Source organism: Merops nubicus, unplaced genomic scaffold, assembly GCF_000691845.1.
Source record: "Merops nubicus isolate BGI_N331 unplaced genomic scaffold, ASM69184v1 scaffold7175, whole genome shotgun sequence".
Taxonomy (NCBI): domain Eukaryota; kingdom Metazoa; phylum Chordata; class Aves; order Coraciiformes; family Meropidae; genus Merops; species Merops nubicus.
In genome coordinates this window covers 72,638-88,987 of record NW_008607533.1, presented here as the reverse complement: position 1 = coordinate 88,987, position 16,350 = coordinate 72,638, and the positions used below count along the sequence as shown (strand labels likewise).

Below are 16,350 nucleotides of genomic sequence, written 5' to 3'. Positions count from 1 at the left end.
TTGCTCTGGGACTTGCGGAGGAACCACGGACGAGCCCGGTACAAGAAGAGGATAAGCTGCCTTTCGGATCAAGGTTATTTATAGCTACTGCCAAAAAAGTAAAGGGCTGGTTTATTATTCTTGCTACTCCGGTTTTAACTTATTTCCCCGCACTGCCGCCCCAAGATTTTCTCCGTGCCTTGGTCTCGGTCCTACAAAATCACAGTGGATTCTGTCTTCTTAAGCTGCCGCACCGTGTTTTATTTATAAAGGAGCTGGAACTCTGCAAACCGGTTAAATGGATTACAGTTAAGCAGTCACCTACAGAAGATAATGTGCTGCTGCCTTCTGTAACGCTTGTTCATTTGGAAGGCTTATTTGGGAGATTTCAGATCGGATTCTGACCTGGAAAAATAAATGAAGCCTTCTATGGAGTGTTTGAAGCACTTGAGCCACTGCTGGGTTTTGTCATACTTCGTTTTTCTGTGACATTGAATGATTTTGGTTACTTTCTTACTGAAGCACTTTATATTTTAGGGGGAGTTGGGGGGGAACCTCGCATCCAGGTAAAGTTTCATTGAAACTGATGCACTGATTATGAATGACCTCAGCCACCTCATAAATTATGATGTATACGTTGTATCTATGCATCTTATGCTAAGGGCAAGTTTTCAGAGTGCTAGTGTTTTTTAAATGTTTCCCCTGTATCCATGAAAACGGAGGTATAGCGGTCTACTTGTGTGAATACTGTCAGGATGGGGAAGCCGCTTAGCAGGCCGGACTGTCTACGTCAGAATCCTCCGTGTGTTGGCAAAGGGGAAGAAGATGAAGATCTAAATATCGAGGACTGTTACGTTCCCCAGAGGTCCATCTATGACACTGTGCGGCTGAATGAGCAGATTGATTCGGGCTCCAAGGGCAGCCTCTCCTCGAGGCATTTCACAGACCGGACCTTACCCTATAGTCACAGAACACTGGACATCAGCACTTTGTGCTCCAATGGTGCCCTCACTTCTTCCAGTGTTTTTGAGCTCCGAAGCCGTGAAGCTAACAAGTTAGATGAAAAAATGATCTTTGATGCTCTCAAACTGAACAGCGACATAATTCGGACAGCCGGATTGCCCAAAGCAAAGTCTCACACAGAAAAGAAGGAGCACAGGCGGTCCTGGAGAATGTTTGTGCCGCCCAACTTTTCAGATTACACGAATAAAAGTGAATGCTCCTTTAGTGAAACTGCTGATGTGTCAGATACAGCTAGATCGGCCAAATGCAAATGGGGTACGAATTCTCTGACCTCGGAAGAGGACGATTCTGGTTTATGCAGCCCTCCAACAGAAAGGGAAGAAAAACAAGATACACTGTTAGCAGGGGAGCAAACTCAAAGTTTATCTTCTGCAGAAGATGTCCGAGCAGTAGGTCAGTTCAGACCATACTTCCCAGCAATCTGCAGAGAGCAGCAAACCCCACTGCTTGCAAGCAGTAGTGTCCCTGTCAGAGAAAGCTGCAGGTTGGCGTTGCATGACATTTTGCCCCCTGGAAAAGAAGAACAAAGCAGTGCACAGACATGTGAGAGTGATCAGGAAGAGATGGGAGGGAAATACTCTCACTTACAAGGTTTCAGAGAGGAAACTCTGTCACGTGACGATCCTCTGAAAGGTGATGGAAGAAGTATTTCCCTCGACTTAAATGAAGTGGAAAATGCACATGAAGATTGTGGAACAAATAAAACACGAGTCATAACAGTGGAGGAGGATTATGTGGATGGTGCACCTCCTTCTGTAGATATTTATTACACAAATGTTGCTGTAAATAGCAGTGACTTGGATTTAGCAAAATACGAGATTTTATCTGATCCAGAGGAATCCAGTGTAGCACATACAGGCTCAAATGAAGTGGCATTTGCTCTTCAACAACTTGAATTAGATACTACTCTAAACTGTCCAGAGGCTTTCCTACGGAGAAGTAGAGGCAGTATCTGGACTAGTGGCATCCAAGAAACCTTGGATACAGTCTGCAATGGCTTATTGTCTAACAAGGTAATTAAATTTTAAAAATCCATGCATTTGTGAAGTAGTAACGCAGCCTTAGAGATACTTCCTGAAAGTTTTCTTTAAGTTTTGTTGCCGTTGCAAAAAATGTCGGGATTTTAAAACTCAGTTCGGCAGATGCGGTGATCGGTGTCATTTGCACAGCAGACATGGGGTGTCCAAGCAGGTGGGACGGGGCTATGGGAGAGGCGCTGAGGGCAGGTTCTGGGCAGGGAGGCTCCTCCAGCTGCGTGGGGCCGGTCTCTGCCCACCCGGCTCCCTGTCCGTGCAGACACCGAGTGTTTCTTTGGTCTGTAATTTTTTTCTTCCCACTCTGGTTGAAATCTGAGATACTTCAGGCTTTGTTGCTAAGTTGTTCTGGTAAACTTTGGCCTCAGCAATAATTGTAATTTATTTTAAGCTTCTTTCTACAAAGTATGCAGGCGTTTTTAAAGGGCAGATCACGGAGGTCTCGGTGGTAGGACGTTGCTCTCAACAGATGAGGCTTTACGGCACATAAAAGAAGAACTTGCTATTGATTCTGTGTGGAAATATTACTGTGCCTCCTCCTTACCCTACAGTCAAGAAAAATACAAGTGCTCTCTTTTTTTGGGGAGCGGCCAGCTGGTTGCACTCTGTTTTCATGTAACCACAGTCAGAGTTCTCAGGGTTTTTGTTTTTTTTTTTTTTGTCCGTAGGAACAAAATTCTTAGGGGTGCTTAATTTCTTTTAATCCTCATGTTTAGTGTAGTCGCTGTAGCTTCTAGATTAACTTGTCAAACTGGTGGAAGCGTGCTCAGCCACCTGAGGTGTGCTGCGTTAAAAGCGGTCGCTTGCCACACTGGCTTTGGAGCAGGAGGGGAGGGTGGCTGGTGTGTTCAGAGCCATCCCTGCTTTTCAGGGTGCTGAGAAAGGTTCCTTTGAATGCACCGAGTGTACACCAAAATTGTCTCTGAATGCCGCTATAGAAATAGAAGGATTTAGGGTCAAAAGTTGAGCATTCTTTAGCATTGTTTATTCATTGGTTATTTTTCACTGGCCTGTGTAATTAATTCAGGGGCTTCAGGCCATTTTCTGATCTCATTGACACTGGTGTCAGTGCAGCCTAATGCAGCTGAATACAAATGGAGATTTACACTGCTGTTGCTAATGGTTATAATCTGGCTCTGAAAAAGCTTAAATACCTGAAAGAGTAAAAGAAAGCAAACAGAAAACCGCTCAAACTGCCGTTTGGGTACGGTCAAAGCCCTGGCAATTTGCAAGAGTATCCCTCTGAATGGACACCCATTCTCCTGGGCGTCTGCTGGGGTGCTGTTTCATCAGCATCTGTGGTGCCTCCTCCTCATCGCTAGTTACCGTCCTATACTCCTAAATTCTGCCTTAAAATATCTCTTCCTTTACTCTTTCATTAACCTAAAACTTCTGTTTTTGTCCTAATTTGAAAAAAAAAAAAAATAATGGCCAATTGTCTCTCTCGGTGTATGTATGTTTATTTATTTATTTGAGGACAATTTAACAATCCTTCCGAGGTGTTCTGGGGTAGCTTTTGTAGGTAGATAGTTAAACAGATAGATGAGTCTCCAGTCTTGATTTTTTTTTTCTGTATTAGAAGTTCTTTCTTTTTTTTTTTCCCCACCAGACTTTCCCCCCTTCTCTCTCCCTGTCCCCTTCTCTCCCTCCTTCCCTTCCTCCCTCCTTCCCTTCCTCCTTCCCTCCCTTTCCTTCCCTTCTTGTCTAAAACTACTCGTGGAAATGTATTTTCCCACTATGGTGTATTACATTTACTTTGTTTAGATTGAGTCTATTCTGTTTAGATTTATTACTTTTTTTTTTTCTTTTTTGAAGGTGGTGGTGAGAAATGGTTTCTTTCCTTCTAAACGTTAATTTTAGGCATATTCTTTATTGGATACTGTGATGTAAACACCAGGTGTGTTTTATATGAGAAGATACAATGGCTCATGTGTATCATGGATTTCAACTGCAGGTATTCCAGAAAGAAGAAATAGAACCCCTGCAAGTAAAACAACAGGAGGTAAATTGGTTGGGTCAAGGCCTTATTCAAAGTGCTGCTAAAAGTACCAACACAGAAAACCTTGAACACGACCTTGAAGATGTCAACACCCGATGGAAGACCCTTAATAAGAAGGTTATTATTTTGTATACTATTCTGCTTTTGTTGTGTTGTGCTTTTTGATTATTTGCCTGTGGTGCCCTTCAAAATACAGGAAATTAAATATGCACTAAGAATATGGATTATATTGCTTTATGAATCACTTTGTTAGTAATTCCGAAGATAAGATTTCTATCACTAGTAGCAAGGAGTATTACTATGATTTAGAAGATTTTGTGAAACTTTCTTTAAGTTCTTTTTGTCTTCCTGAAGGACTGATGGAACAGAACCACAGACACCTATGGTTCACCTGTTTGCCCTCTCCTTTCCTATTTCTGTTCCCTTTGAAGGGATTGTTTGTTGCCTCTTATTAGGAGCTGCTACTTTGGGTTCCTGGCTAGGTCTTTCTGTAGGGATAATTAAGACTGTTTGAAACACAAACATCCTGTCAGGATATTTCATAATACTATAGCTGTATATGCCAGGAGCATCTCTTGCAAGGGACTACTGGAGCAGCCAGGTTTACTGGGAGACAGCCACTTCTTTTCACCATATCTCCGTAGCCCCAAGAGATTAATGCTGAATCATGCCCTAGTGCTGTTACGAATAGCTATGAAAATGAGAGTGTTAGTGATGTTGCCAGATGTTCTACAGATTTTGGCTACTTATTTCACAGGAAGAAAAAGAAGAAGGTGATTACAGTCCAATCCTCTACTTTTTTTCAGGTCGCCCAACGTGCTGCACAACTGCAGGAAGCTCTCCTTCATTGTGGGAGGTTTCAGGATGCCCTTGAATCTCTGCTAAGCTGGCTCATTGATACAGAAGACCTCGTGGCTAACCAGAAACCACCTTCTGCTGAATTCAAAGTTGTGAAGGCCCAAATACAAGAACAGAAAGTAAGTGAAATGTATTCAGAGTATCTCTCCTTTCACTGCATCAAAAAGAACAAATTCCCTATCTTTGGCAAAGCATAAAATCTGCTCCAGTGTATTGTATTACATGGAAGTGTGCTGAGGTGTTTAAAGCAGCCATCTGTTCAGTAGTCAAGAATCTGTCAGGGTTGGAAGAAGTGCTTATCTTCTGGGACATAAGACAAAAGAGTGACACTTAGAATTATTACTACTATCTGGAAAGGTCCATTAAAGGTCCATTGGAAAAAGAGAAAGCATAAAATACCCTGTTTAGCTGTTTGGAAAGTAAGAAATAAAAATCCTGTAAATTTTCACTATATTAATTCAAAGGTAATATTGGAGATTATTTACTTAAATACCTGACTCTTGTTCCTGTTTGTGGTCTGATTGTTGTTGGCAATTAGTTGGCATGCTGTTGGGAAACAGCCTGCACTGATACAGAGGCTGTTAATCTTGTCAACTCTTGCAAATTTTCATAAAGATTATAGAAGAAGAACCGTAACGCAGCTCGTGCAGCATATGGTCCATGCACTTGGACTGCAGGGCCCACTGCTGCCCAGAGATTTAATACAAAGTTATGGCCAGTACAGGTCCTCATGTTTGGATATCTGCAGAGGTAAAATGTTAATGTTACCAAAAGCAGCTATGGAGGAAGGGAGGATTTTAGACAGAGGTGTGTTTTATTCTTTACAGAAAAGTTAATTTCCTGGATTAGATCAATGAACTCGACTGTATCTCAAACAAGTGATGATTCAGTTATTACAGTAGTTTGTTATCTATTTTCTTTTTTCTGTATATATCAGAATTATCTTTGTGTTGCCATGTCTAGAAGGGCATACAGCTTCCTCAGAAACTTTCCTGTGAAATGTGTCAGATATTCTGAATAGTTTGTTTCCATCAATGGTGTTAAATAGAATGTCTTCCTTTGTAGGTTCACTCTTTGGGCAGCCACACATCTTTACCCCATAGAAACCAAGCAGGTTGTTTGGGCTTGGTGAAACTGCTGGTTTTGGCAAAACAACTGAGAAATGAGCATGTTTTGGGGGTGAGATGGGTTGGTGTGTGGTGTGTGTCTCTTCTTTATTAGCATTAGGATTATTCACACTTTGATCACAATCTAGGTATTCCTTTTTTTTTTTTTTTTTTTAGCTTTAACAGGTGATCAAGAAGTCTAGCTCCTTCTGTTTTTACACTTGTGTTATTACAATGTTTCTTAATAACCTGGTGCTTGATTGCTTTCTTTGTAGCTGCTCCAGAGGCTGCTGGATGACCGCAAGCCTACCGTTGAGGTGATCAAGCGTGAAGGGGAGAAAATCGCAGAGTCAGCAGAACCTGCTGATAGGGTGAAGATCTTGAAGCAGCTGAGTTTCCTGGATAGTCGATGGGACGCCTTGCTCAGCAAAGCTGAAACAAGGTATTTGAAATTCTTTCATAGATTTAAAAACTCAGGTATAGCATGTGATAGATTATAAGGAGCAGCGTGTGGAACTTTATAGCATGAAATGGTGACAGTACTGTCATTCTTGTTGCTACATTGAATTATTGTGTCTTGATGTTGATATAATTGGTCCTCTGAAGGAAAAGTTCAGAGAAGTGACTTGAGCTGACCAAAAGCTTTTAAAAACAGATTAGCCTAAAATGCTACAGATTAACTGCATATGTATCTTCTGAACATGTTATCTCTGTTAGTTCATTAGAATACAAGTTTCTTGATGCAAGAACCTGTTTTGCGTAGGATCTAGTGCAAATTTTAGACTTAACAAATAATTAGGATGTTCCCATGGAACTTCAAAATCCCAACATACTGCTACAAAGAATGGGCACTCAACACTTCTTCCCATTTTCTGTTTGGTGCCATCCATATAATTAGTTTCTACAACTCAGAGTTCTTCATAATTAGTTTCTACAACTCAGAGTTCTTCATACTGTGAGTTGTTGATGTACTTGGGCAAGGTGCTGAGCTTCCTTAGTTCTCAAGGACTATCAAAGTACCTAGATATATTCTAGCAAGAGAGAAAAGACTGCCTTTTAAAGACATTCCAGTCCAACTCAATTTCAATTAAAAAAAAAAAAAAAAAGCAACAGCAACCAAAAGAAACCCAAACCAACAACAACAAAAACTAAGAAAAACCCCAGTATCTGTGTATACACACACTTAGATTTGTGAGTTGTTGCCTTTGTATAAAATTCCTGGAAAGTTATGAACTGTAAAGTGTCTTTGAAGAAACGTGTGTTGAAAGGGTTGTTGAATGTGTTTTCTGGGTGGGGACTTGGAAAAGGACAGCCTTGTTCACAGCAGATAGAAGACTGTGTATAAGAGGTGGCCTGAAAAAGGCATGTAATTGAGAACAAGAAAGGACTTGGAAAGTTGAAGAAAAGGAATTTAAGTGAACAGTTAAGAAGAAATGGATATGTTGGGATTTGGGTGCTTAAGAGTTGCATTGAACTTGCCTTTGTTGTCTCCTCCTCTTTAGTTCCATTACTCTGAACCTCTTTTGTTAACTCATACTAATAATATGATTATTTAATTAGGAGAGCCAGCCACTAATAGAACTTTATTTCCTTCTGACTCATTAGCTGGGGTAAATGTTAGTGTCATGTTTAATATTATTCCCCCAGTCTGGTGATATTTAATTAAAAATCAAATTGCAGGGTTTTTTTTTCCAAGCCATCTATTAGCTGCAAGCTTATCTCCATTTTTCTTGGACCAGTGTCTAGAGATGAATAGGAGATTTGAGGATGATTTTGAAAACTAGGTAGGGTACTTCACTGAGTGTTCTGTGGCTAAGCGTGCCAGTTCTGCCATGTTTAAAAGCCTTGGGAAGCACATGTAAACATAGCTTTCTATCTGGAAAGATATCTCTGTTTGAAAGACAATATTGTCACGTTTTTCATGTGGGGCAAATCTCTCTTAAAAGTCTGCTTGAATGAAGTTTGTTCAGCAGTGGTTGTAGAGAAGACTTCTTATTATCAGGAGCCTTCTCTTAAAAGTAGTAACCTGAAGCAGAAAAGTTTTAGATACCGCTTTGGTTTTTTGGGGGTTTTTTTGAGGTCAAGTCTCTGTGCTTTATTAACGTTGTCTGAAAAATTTCATTGAGGGCTTTTATCCAGGACAAGAGATGCAAAAATAGAGCCAAATATTTCTGTTCACTTCATGGAACAAATGTGTAAAGATATTTTACGGTGCTCAGGAAGCATGACAACTTGTTCTGGTTCAGTAAAGCCTTTGCCTAACTTTAAAATGTGTATGATAGTCAAGGGAATGTATCTATACTTACCGACAGCTAGGAACTTCAGAACTCTCCTAACTGAGTCTAAAACAGTGTTTTGCTGAACAGCATGCTAGACTATTTTTAGCAAGAAGTGTATGAATAAAGCAATACTCTTTATTTGCAAAACTGTTTCAAAAAGAGTTTCAAACCACTTCAGAGGTGGCTTTTTAAAATTCTGTTTGATTTTTACTTTACCTTGGTTTTCACCAAGTATCATGGATATATTTCTGTTTCATTTGGTGACTGATTCCTACAAGAAGACGGGATTATTTCTTTTTTATGCAAAAGATCCAAAGGGCTTTTTTTTAAAAAAAACCACCTATTTCACACTTAGTCCAATACAAAAAATAACCTTCCTCTGGGTGGGTTGATAGGAACCGCCAGTTGGAAGGCATCTCGGTGGTGGCACAGCAGTTCCATGAAGCTCTGGAGCCGCTGGTGGAGTGGCTGACTGCCACTGAGAAGAGGCTTGCAAATGCAGAACCCATTGGAACACAGGCATCCAAACTGCAGCACCAGATTTCTCAGCATAAGGTAGGACACAACACACACACCTCCCTGTGTCATTCCTTTGAGATGCTCCTGCAGAGCACAACACAACTGGCAGAGCTGTTGGCAGTGTACCTGTGTTTTACCATACTGATTTTTTTTTCTGTGATTTGAGTTTTATATATTTACTTTGTCACTATATCTGTCCTTTTTTAGTCCATTGTTATTGAGTTCCACTTAACATTTATTTTTGTTTTTCTGATTTTCTTTTCCATTATTCTTCATTACTTAAAAAAACATAGGCCCTAGAAGATGATGTCCTAGCTCACAATAAGAGTTTACATCAGGCCATTAGCATTGGTCAGTCTTTAAAGACTATGAGCTCCAGGGAAGATAAAGACATGGTGCAGGAAAAGCTAGATTCTTCTCAGGCCCGATACATTGAGATTCAAGAGAAGAGCAACAGCAGATCTGAACTCCTCCAGCAAGCTTACAGCAATGCCCAGATTTTTGGGGAGGACGAAGTTGAACTGATGAACTGGCTGAATGAAATCCATGATAAACTGACCAAATTGACAGTCCAAGATTACAACACAGAATTGCTTGAGAATCAGCACTCTGAACTACTGGTATTTTGATTTCTGTTCATTTATTATTTAATTCATCTTTAAATTTGATTTCTGTTTCCATACTTCATTTATTTTTCATTAATGTATTTTGTTAAAAATGGCAATATGCTTATTCCAGATAAAAACAATATAAGTTGTTACATCTGTGCTAACACAAATGACCTTCTCTGTTAGGATCTTCAGGAAGAGATTCTTCTTAGAAAACAAAATGTTGATTTGGCTATACAAAATGGCTTAGAGCTTCTTAAGCAAACAACAGGTGAGAGCTTATATAAAACTGATTCATCAGGGTTTTTTTCCTTGTACTTGTGTAAGTGTTTATGAGAAAATTAAAATGCAATTTGTACATATTAGCCTGTATTTGCTGGTTAAAGCACTTGTAGTTGTTTGGGGTCGAGGTAGGTTATGGTTTGGGGTCAATTTTACTATTAATGTAAGTGAGCAAAAGTCCTTTTTTGCTTATAGAGAACTTGGCCCTGGAATCCTTTATTATTTTTAGTGGAAAATTATTTTAGTGGCCCTGCATTCCATTCCTAATAGCAAGTTATGGACATTACTCATAATGGAGGGCTGTTTGGCAGTGGATGCAGTCAATTCCCTGCAGGCATCCACAGATGAACGAGCTATTGGACTACCTTTTACTGCAAGGGGAAAGCTTCATCCATTGGAGCTAATACTGTGGGAAAAGTTGCATTCCAGTTGTACACATGTCTGTTCTGTAGATCAACATCTGTCCAGATTTTCCAATTTTTCAAAAGTTCCTGAACTCTTTAAGATACACATGTGGTTGGGAGCAGGGAGGTGTCCATTTCTGTTCCAAACTTAGACATTATATGTAGTCTGTAATGAAATCTGAATATGCCCTAATAAATTTGATGTATGTTGTTTTTATTTTAACCTTTTGAGTCGTGTTTCAAATGGACACTAATGAGGATGTACAGTGATGTCAAATATTACTGTAACTGAATATCTAGTTAGTATTCTGTTGACTTTTTTTCCTTCAAATTTTCAATAACCCTTTTATAATCTCTTTTTTGCCTGTGTAAGAAGTACTGTGTATTTAAAGGTGGATTTTTTTTTTTGTATAAAGAATGTTTCTGTTAAATATTCCATCTAAGTCATTACTTTCTCAGTGTTTAGTAAAGCAGAAAAAAGACAGAAGGACACATCTTGATCTGAGGTGAACTTTGTAGCTCTGTGGACTTCAGTGATGGTAGGATCATTTACAACAGTTGAAGATTCACCTTGTCATCTTGTGTGGATTATTTTATAAATTAAATACTGAGATTTCTGTAATAGATGGGGTTTGGGTTTTTTCCTTTTAAATATTTGTGGTCTCAGTAAATGACATCCCTCTGATATTTTAGGTGATGAAGTTGTAATAATTCAAGATAAACTGGAAGGCATTAAAGCAAGATACAAAGACATTACAAAATTGAGTTCTGATGTATCCAAGACCTTAGAGCAGGCTCTGAAGCTTGCAGGTCAGCTGCACTCAACTCATGAGGAACTCTGCAAATGGCTTGACAAAGTGGAGGTGGAGCTACTCTCATATGAAACTCAAATACCAAAGGGTGAAGAATTAAGCCAAGTACAGGAAAGACAAAAAGTAGGTTTTAGAACCTCTGAATTATTTATTGCTCTTTGATTCAGCTAGGTTTTGCGTTAACTTATGTTTGGCATGAAGTTGTTTTGTGAATAGCTAATTTTGGCATCAAATCATTTGACTAAATGTAACAGTAGTTAAGAATCAAACTCACTTTCCAGAGTCATCTGTTATAATCACTTATGAAATTGAACTGAGGTTTATTTTTAGCACAAAAGAAGCATGACATTTCCTTTTTATTCAAGCAGCTACCTAATCCTGGGAAAACTCTTAAGTTGTCAAACGAAGTTGTTCTGGTTCTTTAGTTGTGACATGGATAAAATCCTGTCAATTGGAAAAAAAGAGTCAGCATTTAAAACATAAATTACTAATCTTGTTTAACAATATTTATTTCCAAAGAAAAATTGTAGTATAAACTAGGTGATGCAGACAGTATTCAAGGGGAGAAGCTAAAAAAAAAGGTTTCTATTAAATTTCTTAGAGATGTAGATATATGTAAAAAGACATGAGACAGCAATGGGGGTTTCTAAACTGGTAAAAACTCATTCCTGAAGCATTTTGTGATGATATGATTAGAATTTGATCTAGTCATTGTTAATTTAAGAAATCACTTGAATTTGTCTTATTTTGCTTTATCCCATGCCTGATTTCTCTTGCTAGTGATTTAGTTCCTTATGAAGTTGCAGGCTGCAAAGAATATCTGTTGGTTTTATTTTCTTTGGTTGCTTCATTAAATAAGAACAACTCAGAAAATTGCAAAGAATTTCAGTTTGGCACCCTGACTGGGAAATACATTTAAGTTATATTCTGTAGAAAGTTCCTTCAAGAATCACCCACTGTTCTGTCAAACAGAACTTACAACTGAGCTGAAAATCAGCGTGCTAATTTATCTCTTTGCTCTGTGTGGATAACATTTCAAGAGTATTTGAAAGAATAAAAAACCACGTGCAAGCTGTGTGCATTCAGTTCATATGCTGACATGTTTACTTTAAATGGCCTTTTTCAGGAGCTGAAAAAAGAAGCAAAGAGCAACAAAGGGTTACTGGACACTCTGAATGAAGTTGGCAGTGCCTTCCTGGAGCTGGTGCCTTGGAGGGCGAGAGAGGGCCTTGACAAGATGATAACGGAGGACAACGAACGGTACAGATTAGTGAGCGACACGATCTATCAGAAGGTGGATGAGATTGATGCTGCTATCCTGAGATCCCAACAGGTACTGAAAATGTTTTTCTGGCCATGTGTACCTGAACAAAAGATCTCCTTGAAAAAGGTGGCCAAAATTTTGTTGTGCCTGAACAGCAGGAGGCCTGTTTGAGTGAAATGAGAATCCACTGTTAAGATGTGAATGCCAGAACTCGTCTAATCTGTACCCTGTTGTATTTGTCTATCTTTTTGTTGATACAAAGATCAGTCTTTTAGCTAAAATTGCTCTAACTACTCTGTGGCTCCTTAAGTGGGTGTTTGCTTAGATGATAGGTGAATGGTCCATGTTTTCTGTAAATCACATTCAGTAAAATATGTCCCAGATCCCCAGCCAATTTTACTGCGTGCAACGATAGAATCACTGGGGTTGCCACACCTTTTAGCATCAGCTGACTGTCTAGCTGCTCTGTACTTTCCACAATTAAAAGCTGGATCATCTTGTTTATTTAAATCCTCGACGACAACTTAATGATTGCTTTTGTTCATATCCACAATGCTTTGCTTCCAGAAATTGAGTTATTGAATGTGTGGAGGTTTCTATACATGCACAGAGGTATATATATATATGGGTACACTTTGAGAACTGTCACTCTGATTTTATCACTAAGCAGTCCCATATTTAAACTTGATTATAAATGCATTGTGGAAACACGATTTTCCAGGATCTACCTACAGTTCATACATAGAAATACTGATGGAGATTTCTGTTTCTGCTAATAGTTCCCATAAACAGTTGTAAGAGGACAAAGAGAAATCATGTGTGACATTTTCATGTTTGCTGAAAGCCAACTAAAAGAGGCTGGCAGTAACTCAGATCTCCTTGCAACTGGGGTTAAAAATAACTTCATGTTCCTTTTTAAGGGGTTTGCTGTGAATATTATCTTGTTTCGTTGACCAAATCCCCCAAAATGGTGATTTTTTAAATTTTTTTTTTTAGCAAGTGATAAGGTGAGATAAGGACATAATATGTTGGCTCTCCTTCAACTTTTCTGAATTCCACAAGTGTGTTGCACCCCCTAGCACAAGTTCAGCTGATTCAGGTCCAGAGCTGCTGCTCCACTAGCTAACTTTGCAAGGGCACATGGCACCCTAGACCTGCATTACCCCTAACTTCCACTTCAGCCCAACTCACATCACCACAACACACTCTCATACACTATAGCCCATGATAAATCGTTAAGTGGCTCAACACGCTTCCAGTGAAGGTTAATCTGCTTTCCATTTAGCACACAGAAAGATCGTGCAAAAGAAGACAAGTATTTTTTTTAAAAAAGCTAGTGCTTTGTAAGCTTACCCCATGGCGACTTGTTCAACTGCCTGTACTATTAAAAATTCTGGGTAGAAGACAAAGCCACTAAGAAGGTGAGGATTTAATGGGAGTAGTGTGAGCTTTGTTCTTACCCATCACTGGGCCAAAGAGAAGTGCAGTAGTCTGTATGTATGCTTTAGAAAGCGTTCGTGGAGCGAAATCACGGTGTCGCCGTGCTCAGAAGTCAGTCGTTCCTGGTTAGAAGAAAAAGTACCACAGTGGACTATGCTTGGTTAAACTGGGTGGGGATGAAATAGATTATTTTGTGGTGACTCAAGTGAAGTTCAGGGCTCATAAATAACTGCCATGCATAATGGGAAGAAAACACTTCAAATTTTGGATGCAGAGGGTACCAATTTTCTGGTTCCTATGCCTTAATGTTATATTTGAACACCACAAAAGTGGCAGTCCTTTGCCCTCAGCAAATGGACTTTAGAGTCCTGTCCTTCCTTGATGCTATGTGACCTAGAAGTTTCACTGCTATGCCTTGATTTTGTTATTCCCATTAAATATTTACTCAATATTACTTACATACTCATGGATATTTGCTATCAGGAAGTCACACAGCAGTGAATTTGTACATCTGAGACATTTGAAATCACCTTTATTTCCTTCGTTTGGATCATAGATAGATGGGCTTGTGAAGAGCTTGGTTGTGAACGGCAGTTTCTGAAGCCAGGATTTAACCACGACTGGTGCATGTGCTTTGTGCAAGTGTTTACAGTACTGATTGTTTCAGAACATATCTGTTAGGAAGTTGTGATATTTAGGACAAACCTTACTTTCTGTTACTATAAATGAGAAATGACGTATAGTGAAAAAGAATGTTAGTGCTCTCTTCATGTAACAAATGGCTTATAAAGGCTAAAAGAGGTTGACTCATAACGAACAAAATCTTAGAACTGCTTATTTTAATTTTGTTTGGCTCATTAACCACTGAGACAAGACTGATTTTGTGGCTAAGTGAACTCCAGCTTCATTACAGGAGCAGGGCTGTCATGGTGTACAGCGACAAAGGCACAGACCAGCAGTAGCTGGTCAACAGCACAGGTAGCAGGTTCTGACCAAAAACGTCCTGATAGACCTTCACAATAACTCAGAGCCATATTAATGTTCACCTACTTGCAGTGGGAGTCAGAATTTAACTAACTTAAATTCTTAGTAGCTTCTAGATATCCATTTTGTGCATCTGACCATTCCATGTAATATATTTCTCTGTAGCTTAAGCTCAGAGCTGCCCCCATTGGAGTCCTGCAACATGTGTGTGCTAAGAAACATGCCTATAAACTTGAGCTGAAGAAAGAAAGTATCATTTGTTTAAATTTTGGTCTTTCTTTTCCTAAGAACTATATCTCCATGTACTTCTTTTCAGGATCTCATACTCTTCTTTGCAAATTAGTAAGGAACAGATCATTTAAATCCTTTCATTACTTTAGTGCTTTGAGGTAATTCCTGAAACATTTAACTGTTGACTAATGGTAGTGAAAAGCTAATCCTTTAGGGAAAGGACTGGCTGCACACAAGTGCCCCAAAGAATTTTCACATTTAATTCAAGGTCTAGTTTTGGATGAAATCCTGTCTTCTCTGAATTCAGTGAGGTTTTTCCACTGACTTAGTTGAATTGTGATTGTTTTGCCTTTATCATTTAATACCAAAGCAGCTCTTAAGATTAAGAGGATAACATCAAACAACTATTTCATAGGAAAATTGCAACACTAGCAGTAATAATAAACATAGAGATAGAAAAGACATGTGAAGGTAGAATAAAAAGAAAATAAACAGTCCAGTTAAAATTCTGAAATTAGAACCCTTTTTTCTCATGTCTGTTAGAGAGCAGTAAGCTTTGGAAAAATGTATTTGCTTCTGTTGCTTTGTCACACTTAGGAATTAAGCTGCTTGTATTACCATCCCTCAGAACCATTTGGGGCTTTGTATTTCATTTGTATAAAAAAACTCATATGGAAAGTGAGCCACTATCTTTCTGACAATTCGAAAGTATGCTTTAAAATCTTTTAATTGTTTTTTGAAATGGTCATTCTAATTTCATGTCTCTAGAACTGCTGAACTAATTCATGTCTCCCTCATTTAGTTTGATCAAGCAGCTGATGCTGAATTTGCCTGGATTGCAGAAACAGAAAAGAAACTGATGTCTCTGGGTGATATTAGGCTTGAGCAAGACCAGACCACAGCTCAGCTGCAAGTTCAAAAGGTAAAAGAAATGCATTTCCAGCCGTCATGTTAATTATTGGCCTGCACACTCTCCATCTAGAAAATGTGCTGGCATGATTCAGTTTTCAGTCCATCATAATGCACTTCAAAAATAGTTTTTCTCCATGTACTCTTTTTTTTTTTTTTTTGGTGATCCATTTTTATTGTGTTTCAAGGCTTTTACCATGGAGATTTTGAGGCACAAAGATACTATAGATGAACTTGTTAAATCTGGGGATAAGATCATGAACACGTGTACTGAAGAAGAGAAACAGACCATGAAGGTAAGGTTCCTTACATTGCAGCTACAGTGGTAAATATGTAGACAATATATAAGTAGAAGGATTCCTATAGTGTCCTTTTTGAAAGACTAAGGAAAAGACATTAATTACAGCCACTTCTAGTTTGAGGATTGTAATAGTAGAAGAAATGCTGGTGTGTATCACTCCCCTTCAGGATGTTCAAAGAGCAAACACTGTGTGCTTGCTTTATTGCCTGACACTAATTTGGAGTCCCATTTGTAATCTTCATCCATGGTAAATAGTATTTTAGTGAGTGGACAATTGGCTGAATCTGTATTAGTCATCTGGGGGGGGGGGGGGGGGGC

The 16,350-nt window shown here is 39.0% G+C and overlaps 1 protein-coding gene across 1 annotated transcript in view; it reads left to right on the top strand.

Annotated features, from left to right (window-relative positions):
* The first annotated feature begins 734 nt into the window (after nucleotides 1-734).
* LOC103772627 (dystonin-like) overlaps nucleotides 735-16,350 on the top strand; it is a 70,206-nt gene continuing 54,590 nt past the window's right edge. Inside the window, exons 1-11 of the mRNA XM_008939968.1 lie at nucleotides 735-2,015; nucleotides 3,991-4,152; nucleotides 4,842-5,012; nucleotides 6,275-6,441; nucleotides 8,674-8,833; nucleotides 9,091-9,417; nucleotides 9,592-9,676; nucleotides 10,785-11,026; nucleotides 12,030-12,236; nucleotides 15,625-15,744; nucleotides 15,920-16,027. Coding sequence (XP_008938216.1) covers nucleotides 735-2,015; nucleotides 3,991-4,152; nucleotides 4,842-5,012; nucleotides 6,275-6,441; nucleotides 8,674-8,833; nucleotides 9,091-9,417; nucleotides 9,592-9,676; nucleotides 10,785-11,026; nucleotides 12,030-12,236; nucleotides 15,625-15,744; nucleotides 15,920-16,027 — 3,030 coding nt within the window. The remainder of the gene's footprint in view (nucleotides 2,016-3,990; nucleotides 4,153-4,841; nucleotides 5,013-6,274; nucleotides 6,442-8,673; nucleotides 8,834-9,090; nucleotides 9,418-9,591; nucleotides 9,677-10,784; nucleotides 11,027-12,029; nucleotides 12,237-15,624; nucleotides 15,745-15,919; nucleotides 16,028-16,350) is intronic.